Consider the following 14,506-nt stretch of genomic DNA (forward strand, 5'->3'; position numbering starts at 1 on the left):
TTAAGTGTGATTCATTTAACAGGATGTCGTGGTTTTGGACAAATTTAGGAGGAAGTGCTCTGAAAGGAAATGTTCCGTATCCTTTATACTGAAGAGTAGGTTTTAGCAACTTTTTTTTCACAAGTTCTTACAAGTTTGAAAGTATTTTTCTTGGAGAAAGTGAAAAATTTGTTTATTTAACAAGCAAGTTGTTTACAGGTATGGAAAGAATGAATAATGTTAAATAATAAAACTTTTTGCTGCTTGAAATAAACAGGGCCAGGAGACTTCTTCTCCTTTTTAATGCCTTTATTAAAAGTGATCAGCTCAGGATTGGGCGGCTTGGCAGGGCTGCAGTCCCCATCGCGTCTCCCAGGGCGACTCAGAGGAGGAGGATATGCGCAGCTCTGTCCACCAGGGGCAGAGCCGGGGAATCCAGGCCTCGTGGGAGCCTTTAGGGCGTGGTGTCCCCCGTCAGATCTTACTTTCCCTGGCTCTGTCCTGCCTGGTCCTGGCGTCGGGACGACTCTCTGCTCAGGTTGAGAGGGGCTCTACATCTCTGCAGGCTCAGCAATTGGCTCCTCATGTCCAGACATCACTTTAGTCTCTCAATTCTTATTTGGCTCGTTGTTTTTGGGGTTTTCTCTGTGGGTTTGGAGTCAGGGTCCCACAAAGCATTCTGGTCTTTGGAGTCACTTTGCATAACCCCCCCACCCTCTCAGGTGTCTTCCCTATGTTGGAAGAGCGCACTGCCTCGGGGAAGGGCCATCACCCCACCCAGCCAGGCCTTTTACTAATACAAAAGAGGAGATAAGCTACAACGACCCGTGATTCCCATGACAAAACACCAAGAACCCTGGCAGAGACAGAGACCTGGTTGCGTCCCTGTAACTCTTTCTCACAAAAAAAATATTAACCGAATTTTTGTTCATAACACTGCTTTGAAGAGATCCAGAATTTTTTCTGTAGTGTGGTTCAGTCTTTTACTGAGTCTGTAGCTGGTCTCTGGACCACCATGCAATGTCGGGGGGGCCCTGGACAATGTTTTGCTTTTTGGATTGGAGAAAAGCTGCATAGTTCTAGAAGACAGAGCTACTGATCAGGAAAATCTTCTGCTTCAATTAACAAATGAAAAGCTAACTTAAAAAGGAAAGAAACTACTCCATCTGTTTTTCTCTAGAGAGAAAAAGCCACGAGTTGAGAAAAAGCAAGAGTCTTATCTCTGTGTTTTAAAACACAGGTGGCAAAAAGATGTTATCACTTCTCTTTCCTCTTTCTCTCTCTCTGGGTTTAGCTTAAAGCTATAGGATGCATTTTTGGGCACAAAGCAGGCGAACAAATCACGCCAGGACACAAGACTACAGAAAAAATTAGATGCTAAATTTTCTAGATTAAAATTTTCATAGGGAAGGCAAGATACATACTTCATTTTAAATCATGTGCTAAATTTCTTTGCAGTCATCCCTATGCTCTTCTGCACATTTTAACTAGCCATGAAGCTAGGTGATGATATCTGATAGGAGGTTTTAACTAGTTCAATTACATGGAGGAAAGATAATATTCTAGAGACTTGGTGGAGCTTAATAAAATCAGTAGGAAGTTACTGTTGCTAATCAGGAGTTTAGACTGGTGAGAGATGCGCATGTTCTGTAAAGATGATGAGGAAATGGAACAGGTTGCCTGAGGAAGCTCTGCATGTCCCATCCCTGGGCGTGTTCAGGGCCATTTTGTATGGGGCTCTGAGCAACCTGGTCTAGTGAAAGTTCTCCGTGACGATGGTGGAGGATTTAGAACTAGATAATCTTTAAGGCCCCCTTTCAACCTAAACCATTCTATGATTCCATGAAACATCTCTCATATGGTGTATGACAACTAAGTGGTCTGTATAACAACTAGTGAGTCTGACAATATTCTGATTAATAATCTCTGATGTTTTGAGAATAACGTGCTTGGCCCTCCTGCCTATAGGGAGTTTAAATGCCATGGGGTTTTTTTAATTTACAAATGAAATTTAAGATTTTTTAGAATTTACATATTATAATTTAAACTATGGGATATTTATTTATTTACATCTCAATGCATGTATAGTTATATAGCATCTGTTTAAATAACAAGGAATTTGTTTGTAACTGAAGTTAAAGTAAAAAACAAATCAGTCATCAGAGTTAGTTTCCTACATTCCTCATCTTCCCTTCAGAAAAACTGTACATCACTTGGTATGTAATCACATGGTGTAATTATGAAATTCTGGAGTGCTTCATAAACCCTTACCAGTATTGCTGTTAGGACTCTGGTATTAAAATGTACCATGACAGTCTGGTAATCTTTTTACTTTTATCTGATCTCTTTAGAAGTAAAATGTCCTCACTTATGTGTTGCCTGATGGTATACTTGAAAGGAGTTTCTGAATGGATCCAAATGTATAGGCTGGTGAAGGACAGTTTTGTAGAATCTTCTGATACTAAGTGCCTTATGTCTATGTGCTATGACAAGTATGTCATACTATTCTGGTTAAATATATTCCATTGATTTTGATTGTATTTTATTGGAGGGGGGAGGGGAAGGGGGGTGAAATCTGAAGGAAAACTTTGTCTCTGAGAGTTGTTTCTTAGAGGAGCAGTTCTTAGGTTAGAGTTAACACCAACATTACCATTAATTTAATAATCAAACTGAGAGTGAAAGTCTGTGACAATGAAGAGGACACAACAGATATCCAACAATATTTTCACTATTGATTAACTCAAGATCCTATAAATGGAGTGAAAGTGTTAATAATAATGGACAAACATGCAGAAATTTCACAAGTTTAGTGAAGTCATGCCTATTTTGACAGTAGAAAATATGGTCCGTCAAATTAAAATGGGAAGAGAGGAGACTCTGTTTGTAAAAGAATCCCAAACTGTGATGACTGTGAACTGTTTTCTGATTCCCATATACTTTTCCTTTTTATCTCTCATGTTTTTATACTCCATAAGGAGCTATTGATCTGTGTGTCCCTGCTACTCTCTTCTAGTGCCAAGCTTCAGTGTCCTGCATTTTGATCTATAACCAGACACAGTCTGAAGCACTCCAAAATATCTGATTACCTGAATAAGTACATCTTGTTCCCATATTTATGCACTTTCTCATGCTGAAATTACCAGCCCAGGGGTGAGTTAACTGTTGCATCTTACAGAGCAGATGAACTTCTTATAATAAGTGGTATATTTTGAAATGCAGTGGTTATGTAGGAGTTTCTGAGAAATGAAGCTATATTTTGGGCCAGTGGAAAATAACAATGCCAAGTATTGCCAAGTAATAATTTGGAATTACTTTTGGAAACCAATATGTACCAAACAGTTCAGCTTTGGGTTCAGAATTTGAACAATATCAAAAATCAGAGTAAGTAGTTATATATATATATATTTAAATAATTTAATTGGACGTTAGTGACGAGACCTACACAAAAGCAGAGGCCAAGTTCAGTTTTGGAGTAATTTGGTTAAAACCAACCAGTCAAACAAACCCTAGTAAATGTATTGTGTTTTTTTTCTTGTGGTAACCCCACTTCTAGAAAAGTCCCTTTCATTTCAGTTGGACAGTATGGAGAAGAGGCCTGTTGAGTGAAACTTTTTCAGTAGGTTAGGGCTGCTTTGACAAGGAAAAGCCGTGAGAAGATATTAGTTCCTTCTTTCTTTGGATTGAAGTGCCTAGTTTATATGTTACAACTCTGCTTTTCTCACCGTAGTTTTTCCTGGTGGCTCTGCCAGCATTTAGGAACCAAATGGATGTTTTTGCCATCACTAGTGATAAAATTTTACTGGGCAAATGCAGCTCTATTTTTCCAGAATACTTTGACTTTTGTTTTTTAACTTTACCATCCATGTGATTAGTGAAGTTGACATGAAAAAGCTTGTAGTCCTTTTTTTTTTTTCCTTTTGAGAGGAAAGAATACATCCTTTAACAGATGTCTTGGTTTACCCTGTACATAAGTGAGGATAATCTGATGTGACTTTCTCCCTAGTGTATTGATTTTTGTCAGCTATAGGTGAATATTTCTGTGATATGCAGAAGCAAGCATTGTATATGGTACAAGCAGAAGACTGCAGATAGGGTCTGGCAGAAGAAATTAGTAGTAGCTTCATTAATGTATGTTGTTCTTTCAGACCCTAGGAAAAAAAGCATCATAAATTTGTCAGAATAAAGGTATTAAGAATATTAATTTGCCTATATCCTGGAACTTGGTTTTTGTAATTCATATCAGCTTTTATCTTCAATTTTTTTTTTAGTACACCTTGCTTGGACCATGGCCATCATGCCAAGTAGAGTTTGGACCCAGCAGATCTGTTGAAAACAAAGTTGCCAATTTAACACATATATTTTAAAGCATGAGTCTTCCTCTAAAAATAACATCTGAATACATCATGACTAGATCATTAGAACTTTTTCAGAACTCAAATGTGGCAGCTCTATTTTTGCCTTCTGTTTCTTCCTTGAACTTGTCACACTACATTGAAAAATTAAATTAAAGCAGAGGAAAGCCATCATCTTCCAATGTTCTCATTCAGGGATTTGAGTGTCTTAGAAAAGGGGAGCTCTGGTGGAGTTGTTCCAGTCAGCCAGGTGTGAGTGGTCTCCACCTCAGGAGAGCCTTGGAGAAGGCTTGACTCATTGTAGCCACATTTTAGGATTATTGTGTTTTTTTATTTTTTAAAAGATGTTAGTCCTTAAGTAGGTGATTTAGGAGGATATTTAAGGACAGAAGTCTAGAAAGCTCAAGAAATACCAGTAGAAAGTGACTTCTCTACAACTATATACAAATGATCATGGGTTCTAAAGAGGCTGCTTGAATAATTACATATCCTATAAGCATTCAAATGTAGAGGCAGACAGGATTAGTCTGAATCTTCCTTGAATCTTCTTGTAACTATTCTGAGAAAAAAGGATACTAATTTTTTTAAGTCACCTACTCCTATTGTTGATAATACATAGCTTTTAATTTATTAGTTTTCTAAACGGTTGGAAACTCAGGAGCACTGTGCTGGTTCCCCCCCCCCCCCCCCCCACTGATTGTTTTTTAAGAGGTGAAAAGGTTCAGAAGAGTCTTAATCTAAATATCTGGCTTTTTAGCTGTTCTCCATTTTGGAAAGTTCAAACTGCTGCTGCTTTCTGTATTCTATTTTAACAGCCCCCAAGTGCTTATATAAAACAATGAAAATCATAGTTTTTTTCTGAATTTATTGCAAGGGTAATAATTTTTAACCCTTTCTGTCCTGATAATGTTGTAATTTTTTTTTTAATTTTTTGTATCAGAGTTGTATCAATTATGTGGATCTTCATAATTGCCCTACAGAATATGCTCTTTGTAGATAGTAATGTGTGATGGCATTTTCACATAAAAAGGCTAAGGCACAGGTGTTCATGATACTGCTAAGTTCCGTTTCGTAGTTTTTCATGCAGTAAAATATTATTTTTAATATTTCACTGGTGTAGTTTTTGTAGGATTTTTTAAATAATTTTTTTATACACGCAAAAAACTTTTAGTGATAGAAATTTATTGCTTTATTTTCTTGTCAAAGGAATAGTATTGGGAAGAACAGCAAATCTAATCCATGTGTAATTTTGCAGCAGGACACACAATAAAGATGTAAATAATGTGTTTTGCAGCTCTTTCTAAAATGCCTTCTAAAGTGGAGTGTTCTTCTGACACTCCACTTTCTGTGTCAGTTGATAACTTGGATTTCAGTCACTGATGTTCAGGGAGATGCTCGGAAGAATGAATTTGTTGATTAGCAGCTGAAGTTCTAATCTGGGCAGCAGGAATTAATGAAGTTTTTTTGCAGGTCATGTTACAAAAACCATCTTCATACTGAAGTCATAGATTAAGTATTTTTGTGAACTTGTGTTGTGAAAGGGTGTATCAGGTTAATATTTTACATGGCACATACTAAAAACCCCTCATGATTGTTGTATGTGAATAGAATCTGCCCTTCTTCACCTTAGCCTCTAACCTTGCAGTTCTCATGAAACATCCTCTGTCGTACCATGGATAAGAACAGAGATGAAATGGGTATGTTAGAGGATTCACTATTTATTTCAGATTCCTATGGTTAATTTGAAGCAATTTTAGTTTTTGTCAGTAGCCACAGAAGTATGCAGAACATGTGAGAATCATACACTTACTAATAATTGTATTTGTTGGGGGAAATAGGAAGTTGGTGCATGTTGTTTTTTGTAAATTCCACTTTTTTTGGGCTTGTGTGAAAGTTACCACAGCACTGCTGCACGCCTTTATTTAGAGAACCGTGTCAAAAGATGTGCTATATGCACCCAAATATTAGGGCAGTGTGCTTCTTGCATGTAGATTGAGTGTAGTCCAGCTGTGAGGTTCTCTTCAGTCTTGAACTCTTTTTTTCCTCTTCTGCTTGCTCAAGCCCTTAATTTTTCTTTCATGTCCAATTATTTCCCAAAAATGGCATGAACCACTGAACTCAAGATTACTATTTTGATTCGTACAAGAATTTGGATATGAATCTTTCAGGCTACTCAGGAAGGAGTATATGTTATTGACACTTGTCTTGTGTAATGCCTTATGTTTCAGAAAGGTTTAATACATCTGCCAGCAACAATCTGATTTTCATTTTTTGTCTACTCGGAATGTATGTGTTTATTTCTGTGCAAGGGATATTTTTGGCTTAGGTCTACAAAGAGAAGATATTAATGAAACAAAGCATTGGTATAAAGCACTTCTCCCCATTGCTTTATAGTGTTTTAAAGTACTTATTTCAACTTGTAATCCTCAAGTCCACAAATTGTTAGAGGATTAAGAAGTCTACAGATTCATGGCCATTTCTTGCATTATTCCACTGTAGGTAAAGTATTCTTGTGGTTCTCAATGTCAGATGAAATGGAAATGTTAGCCATTTTACTCAATGAAATTTTAGTGGCTTTTATTTGAAACTAACTTGAAATATGGCCTATGAATACTATGTGCTGGACCTTTGTATTCATATAAATGATCTATATACTTATTAATGACAAAGCAAGTTGAACTGAATCTCTGAAAAATAACTGACTTCTCATTTGAGCATATTTTTATGATTTTGATTGCATTATTTTCTTGAGCTGTGCTTTCTAAAAGACTGTGATGTTATGGATGTTTGGGCCATAAAGATGTCACAGTAAACCCAGGGACGATCACCCACTTTGGTGAAAGTGTGGTATAGGAGCACCTACTCCCTTCTTCCTTTTTTTTTCATGGCATACAAGTTCAGCCATTAGCAGTTTTTTCTCCACTTTTTTTACTTAACTTATCCTACTGTAACTAATATATTCTGCAGGTGTTTGTGGAAGAAGCATACAATCACAGACTTTTTGGTCTGTGTGTCTTAGTATCTCAGTTGTTTTATGCATGCTCAAATACTACATAATATTTCAAACATGATCTAATTTTTCTTTTTTATCCCACAGCTCTTTTTAGTGATAGCATTGCAGTGCATTTTTCAGTTGAAAATCTTCTGTTATCACACTGAAAGCTCATGTGTGGGAACTCCTGTATTTTCACGGGGAATGCTTTATAGGTGTATTTGCCTTTTAGTGGTATGGTTGTACACAGTATTTTTGTGAGTTAGGTGCCTCTGTAAGCACAGAAATTTCTTAAATAATATAATTGATGCTTAATACTACACTTAGAATAGCCACCTTGTTGAAATAGCTGTGCAGAGGTTTTGTCTGTGGTCTGGTCTGATGTCATGGGAAGAACAGGCACTACTGCATTAATTTGAGGTACGATGGATATTAGTGCCTATAATACTAGCAATCACATGAATTATGAATGTTTCCCATACATTTAGGTCTTTTTCTAACTCCCTCTCTAAAATGTATCAATCTTTATCTCATTAGACCATTTTCTAAATACTTCTGCCGTAGATAGTGCTTAGAAGATGTAAGGTGTCCTAGGGTGATGCTTGTATCCCCAGTCATGTGTTCTGTTTATGCTGGATATTATATTCTGTGCCTTCAAGACTGGCTCTGAAGAGTGAAGGTTTGTTTTGTTTTTTTGTCAGCCTGCTCACTCCCCCAGCAGTCGGCGGGACACAGAGACAGGGGCAATATATAGGGCAGCTTTTGCTTATTGCTTTGCTTTTGCTTTGCTCTTGCTCCTGCTTTGCTCTTGCTTTTGCTTCTGCTCATTAGTTAGTTTAGGTAAGCAGTCCAGATTTTTCTCTGGACTGTTTTTCTTTCCCTTTCTTGGAACCACTCAAGCTTGCTCTGGACTGGGACCTGGGAAACGCCGAGAGTTTGTGGCTGCAGCAGCCACCCCAGTGCTGGAGGGACTAATAACAGAGCAGCCACTCCCAGGGGAGACTTTCTGAATTTGTCATCTTTTTCAGAGTGATGAGAGAGTGTTGTCATCTGGTGTTGTTTCTTTTGTGCGCTGGGGGGTGTTTTGCCTGTTAAATAAACAGGTTCTTTCCACTTGTCTCTGAGGAATCCTTCCCAAACTGGCTGGGAGGAGGGGCTGTGTGGGTTTGTTTCCTGGATGGGCCCTCTTTGGAGATTTTCTTCCAAGTTTGCCCTGAACTGGGACATAAGGGAACAAATAATAACTAATTATTTGCTGGTTTTGTGCAAGGGAAAGAAGTAGTAGGTAGAGCTTCTGATTAAATGCCTTTATACTGAAAAAAATACCCATGAGATTCTTTGTTTCAAATACTATACTGTTTTTATGGGAACAACTAGGAAAGGAACCCACGAAAACCATTATTTTAGACAATTATTTTTTCTGGCAGAATACTCATCCCACCTTTTTTGTCTGAAAATGGTCAGGAGATCTAGGAGATTTACAAACCTTTTTATAATGTGATATATTATCAATACTGAAATTTTTAGCTATTTGCCTAATTAAGTCAATCTTCAGTGCTCAATCTGACTCTTTGTTACTGTTCTGTTATTCTCAGTAAAAGTAACATAGCAAGTGTGTCTTGCTCAGCTTTCACCTGTTGCCTGCTTACTTGCATGCTAACATAAGGACAGCACAGAGATTGTTTTTAGAATGAATGGAAAATGATGGTATGTTGCAAGGAGTTTGTGCAGATGCATTCATATGTTACATGGTACTAATAATGTGGCATATGAGAAAGAGAAAATGCAGTAAATTACAATATTTTATATATTCTTCCTTAAAAAACCTCAGTAAAAGTATGATTTCTTATATGGTGAGTAAATCCCTAGGCATGTAATGCTTTTGGTGCAGAAACACTTTGACTACCTCATCTCTGTTGTGATTATATTTACCATCTGTGCCTTATGACAAACTAGCTAGAATTAAAAAAATACAACAAGGGAAGAATATTGCTTTGATTATTTAAAAGTTGTTCAGTTAATAGGTTTCTTCATTTTACTTAAAGGAAATTCATTTCACTTAAAAAACATTAATATATGTATGTTTGCCTCTTCATGTGAAGTTTTCTTGAAAGAATCATGAGAATTCATGGGAGGTCATTGACATCTTCTAATAAAATGAATTTAAAAATTCCAACAGCAGTATGAAACTATGGCATAGTGTAAAGATGTATTAGAGGCTAAGATAAAAGTTCCAAAACAGGTAAAAGCTATATGCATACACTCATGTCTTTATACAAATACACAATAGCCAGTTTTATTAACCGTGAAGCATATAAGAAGTATAGGGATAAACTTTTTAGCCCAGTCTGTTGCACCAGGACAAGGTGCAATAATTTTAAAGTGAAGGAACATAGATTCAGACTAGTTATAAGCAAGAAATTTTACTCTAAGCATGGTAAAGAGTTTGCAGTTCTATTGTTACTGAGTGTATTTGGATTGCTCAATATTTTCTGAAGTCATACTTGAAAAGTGAGTGTGGTAAGTTACAAATTTATATTGCTTACACTGTCCACCTTTCTAAAATACACATTTGAGTTACTGATGTAGCAGTAATTACATACAATGTATGCATATGGCTTTTTAGACATGGTGATGTTGGTACCTACATGGTCTGTTTCCTAAAGTTGGACTCAGAGAGAACAGGATTTGCAATGTCAAGATCTGTCTTACATTTTTCATATGTTATATGTGACTACTAAAACAAACCCACTATACAAATTCCTCATTTGTTGTGCAATCTGCCCTTAAAAGAGGTATTTTCAAGAGGAGCAGTAATTCAGTCAGTTTGATCGGTTGGTTTTAAGTACTTGGTTTGATTATTTTATCACATTTATTTTTAGATTTTAAAAAACTTTTAATAGTAGCAGGTTGTAAGTTCATTTATTAAGGTTTTCAGAAGAAATTTACAAAGCCAGTGTTAAATTCAGTGGGAGTTTTTCTTATGCCCTAACAATTTTCTAGAAAATACAACTCTTAGCAGTCTGAAATGCATGCAGATGGTTTATGGAATAGATATATAAAGATAATGAAGAATGTAAATCTATTTCCTTAGCCTACATCTGCCCACATGTTATCAGAAACCTTGAATTCTTTATCTCCTAGGAATAGTCTTTATATAGTTGCTTTATAGTCTTCAGAACATCTTTCTGAAGAATGTAGGACCACTTCTTAACCTGATAATTACATAATGAAAATTTGTTTGCTGGGTAATTAGTATTATCAGACAGCACTAGGTCATCAGTTGGTGTTAAGTAATGCTGACTTATTTTAGTGTCATTGGACATCTGGCATTAGAAGAAACTAGTTTATAAAAAATTGCAAAATTAATGTAATACTGTTTATATTAGGATTGTGATAATGTGCACATGTTTTGGAGGAGCCTGTTCCAACATTGCTTCTTACCATTCTTTGCCGCAAACAGAGCAGTCTGTTAAGTTATTAAAATATTGTTATGTTAGGGTATATTTTTGGGGCATACCAGCTACAGGCTAATTCATTGAGGGTATTGTGGAAATGATTTGTTTCTGACACAGTATATTGGTTGCTGAAGTCACAGCTAATTTCTGAATTTTGTCACCTGCATTCAACACGTATGTGGGATTACATATATATGTATTTATTTAATTGAGGTAAAAATCTGCTGAACCAAAGGCATAATGAGAACTTTTCAACCCTAGGAAAAACGCACAATGCTAGTGAAAAATTAAAGAAGATTTGAAAATGAGATATGAATGAAAAACTGACAGTTCAATACTTCATTCCAAAAATTGCAGTTCTAAGTCAAATAAAAATACTAAATTTCTAAACATCTTCCCAACTGCAGTGATAATACCAAAACCAAAAGTACCAAAAATACATTTAAAGATGGGGTAAAGGTTGTTTGTATATAATATATAAATAGTGTGTTGTAAATAAAGTAAAATAAAAATGCATGGACTAAATTGTTTTAAATATGCCTTATTTTGTTAGCATGGCTTTCTTTGTGTGAGAGCTGTTGGCAACAGGATGATAAACAAATAATGAAAGATAATAGGTTTAAGAAAGCATATTACTCACAAGTGTTGCTTTAGATGTTGATGCATTCTAGAGCATAATATGGTTTCCAGATGATTCCAAAGAGGAGTATTTTTTTGTCACAGCATTCTGTACACTTAATGTTTTTAAAAATTTGTCTGATCCTTGTCCAACTTGAATAAAATACTATGTATTACCACACCTTCTATATTGGTATTTGTTTCTCACATTGAATTGAATTGGGCTTTCATGTTCCTTTTTAGATTTCCCTTCATGCACACATTTTTCTGAGTTAATATTTCATATTTGTTTTCATTTTTTCATTAATTTCTTCCTCTTCAGGTGCAATCTAGCTCCTGTGGTGGAGTATGCTGCCGATGTGGGAACTAAATCTGATTTTATTACCATGAACCCATCAGTTGTACAAAGAGCTTTTGGAGGCTTTCGGAATGAGAGTGACAGAGAAAAATTTGTGCATAGACTGTCCATGCTGAATGACAGTGTCCTTTGGATCCCAGCTTTCATGGTCAAAGGTGGAGAGAAGCATGTGGAATGGGTTAATGCATTAATCCTTAAGAATAAATTGAAAGTGCGAACTGCCTATCCATCACTGAGACTTATTCATGCTGTCAGAGGGTAAGTGTATGGAAAAGACTGGTCTGTCCTCAGCACAATGAAATCATAACTAGAATTCCTAGCGGCAGAAAAAAAAGATGAATGTCAAAAGGAGTATGGTATTTCTCATATTGATGTAATGGATTGCATTTATGGCAGGTTTGGTTGGTAATAAATGCTGGCCACTCATTTAGCCAGCTCTGCTGCAAACAACTGAAATGCATTTGTGCAATAGCTTTTCCAATTGCACAAAGTATCATCATTTTGTGATAAGCTAATCTTAAAAATAGTCTGAATTCAGTGCATAATGAAAGTGCTACATGTCTTCTTTGGGAAACAATTGTGAAGATAAAAAATACAATCTAAACAGCATCAGGGTAAGGAAGCAACCCTGTAAATAATGAAGCTTGGCAGATTTGAAAGTACTGAGTTCCTTCATAAAGTATCTAGGATTTGGAGCAATCTTTCTCCTTTTGAATTTGGCAAGATGCTTTGGCAATTCAAAAACATTGATAAGAGTCACTGAAGATGCTAATGAAACCACTTATTAGAAAAAAGATGTATCCATGCTTTAAGCGGCTATTTTTATTTTTAACCCCATAATTAAAAAAAACTGTCAGATGAAGTCTCCAATGTCTTTGTAACTACTGTGTGTGGGTCTTTGCCTAAAAGTATATTGTTCTATGGCTGAAAATTATTCAAAAGATGATGATAATGCAATGTGTTTGTACATCAAAATATGGCAGTAGGGTAACATTCAACTTGAGTTCCTTGAAATATGCTGTTTGTGGGGTGTAGGAATTTGCCTTAAAGTACTTGTAAGTACTTGTATATATAAAGTAAAGCCTATTGGCTTGTACACCAGTTACTAATTGTGTAACTGTTCTTACTGTTACAGCAGCAGAGATAAATTTAGAAGGGATATTTGAACTGTTATCCCAGTGTAGTATGAGTGTAAAGCTTAGGCATAAATTATTCTTCAGGATATTTTGCTATGTCTCATAGATTAACTGCTGCATTCCCTCTGTGATGCACTTCTGGCACTGGAAAAAACACTCTATTGCCTGTGAAATTAAGGAATCCTTCAGAAAACTGTTACATTATTACTGAGTTACTCCATTTCATTAGACATTTAGACTTTAGCTATTTATGGGCCATGATTGTGTTGAATTTTCAAGTATTCAAAGTGTCTGTAGTACATAGTTATGGTCATTTGTATGTGTATATAAACCTGTCTGAGATTGCTTCCAGTTTATAAACAACATTTTTAATTTCCATCTGCTAAAATCTGGGTAAAATTATCCAATGTGAATGCTAATTCAGAATGTCCAGTCTTTAACTGGCCAAATTCAAGGTCCTTTAGGGGCCGTTGTCTTAAAAAAGTATTAGTACCTACATTGTCTCTCTGAATGAGGCAACAAAAGGTTTGCCATCTGAATTGCTGAAAATTTGGATTAAGTGTATTTTAGTTTATACCTAGCAGTGTCATCTGATATGACTACACAGATTTGTGCAATTGTTGAATCTAGGGTTTACACTCCACAGTAAATTTAAATTGATATCAAGAGCTCCTTGATTTAATGAACCTAAAATTGTATTAAAATATGGAGATATGGTGAATTTTGGGTGAAACCTTTTCATATCTAATAATCAATAAGATTCATGATTTCAACCTGACATGTTAAATACAAATAGAGAACATCCTATGCTGAACAGTGCCGGCTCAAGGTTTGAAAAGTGTTGTCCGTATTCCTTTTAATATGCATCAAACTGTCAAATTTTTCCTTCATTAACCTTTAAAGCATATGGTGTTAGGCACTTTCTAAGGGCAGAAGACAAATTTTCTTTGACTTCTGATCTAAGGAGGCCAAATTCTTTATTTCTAATGCAGTATAAAGTTATATTAGAGTTTTGTCTAGTAACAGGTCAGTTTGGCTACAATCACAGCCCTGCACTGAAATTTTTGCTCCTGTTCTTCCTTCTCTTTTAATCAAAGAAACGTTATGAGCTGTACATAGTGTTCTATAGTTGCTATTGATCAGGTAGTCTCTATTGATCAGTTGACTGCATTCTGAGATAATTTTTTAAACTTTTTTCTGTCTATTATGCACTTTTTGGATTAAAAAGAAGGTAGTGTGGTATTGGAAAAAGAAGCTACTGTTTTGCTGATTTAATGCTTTATAAAGCTGCTTTGAGTGATGGATGCTCCTCTAGAATCTGAGAAGGATTTTAGGTTTTAAAACCAGATTATATACATACAAGGTCCAGCACGATAACTAGTTTTGATATTAGTAGTATCATAAATGGCCATTGTATTCAGATATTTTTTTTCTTCAGTAGATTTAGTTCAAGTGGTTACCTGTGATCATTTCTCTCTATTTTGCTTTTTCACTTTTTGATCAGTAAGTTTCGAATATGAGATTTTGAGAGTGATCTGGGAGCCATTGCATGATTTTTTTCCCAAAGTGTTTCTAAAAGTTAGTTTATAGAACTTTTAATGTCACTGTGCACA

The 14,506-nt window shown here is 35.8% G+C and overlaps 1 protein-coding gene across 1 annotated transcript in view; it reads left to right on the top strand.

Annotated features, from left to right (window-relative positions):
* The window catches only part of ST8SIA4 (ST8 alpha-N-acetyl-neuraminide alpha-2,8-sialyltransferase 4), a 54,519-nt gene that overhangs the window by 14,939 nt on the left and 25,074 nt on the right, over positions 1 to 14,506 (top strand). Inside the window, exon 4 of the mRNA XM_005495521.4 lies at positions 11,722 to 12,015. Coding sequence (XP_005495578.1) covers positions 11,722 to 12,015 — 294 coding nt within the window. The remainder of the gene's footprint in view (positions 1 to 11,721; positions 12,016 to 14,506) is intronic.

This window comes from Zonotrichia albicollis, chromosome Z, assembly GCF_047830755.1.
Source record: "Zonotrichia albicollis isolate bZonAlb1 chromosome Z, bZonAlb1.hap1, whole genome shotgun sequence".
NCBI lineage: Eukaryota > Metazoa > Chordata > Aves > Passeriformes > Passerellidae > Zonotrichia > Zonotrichia albicollis.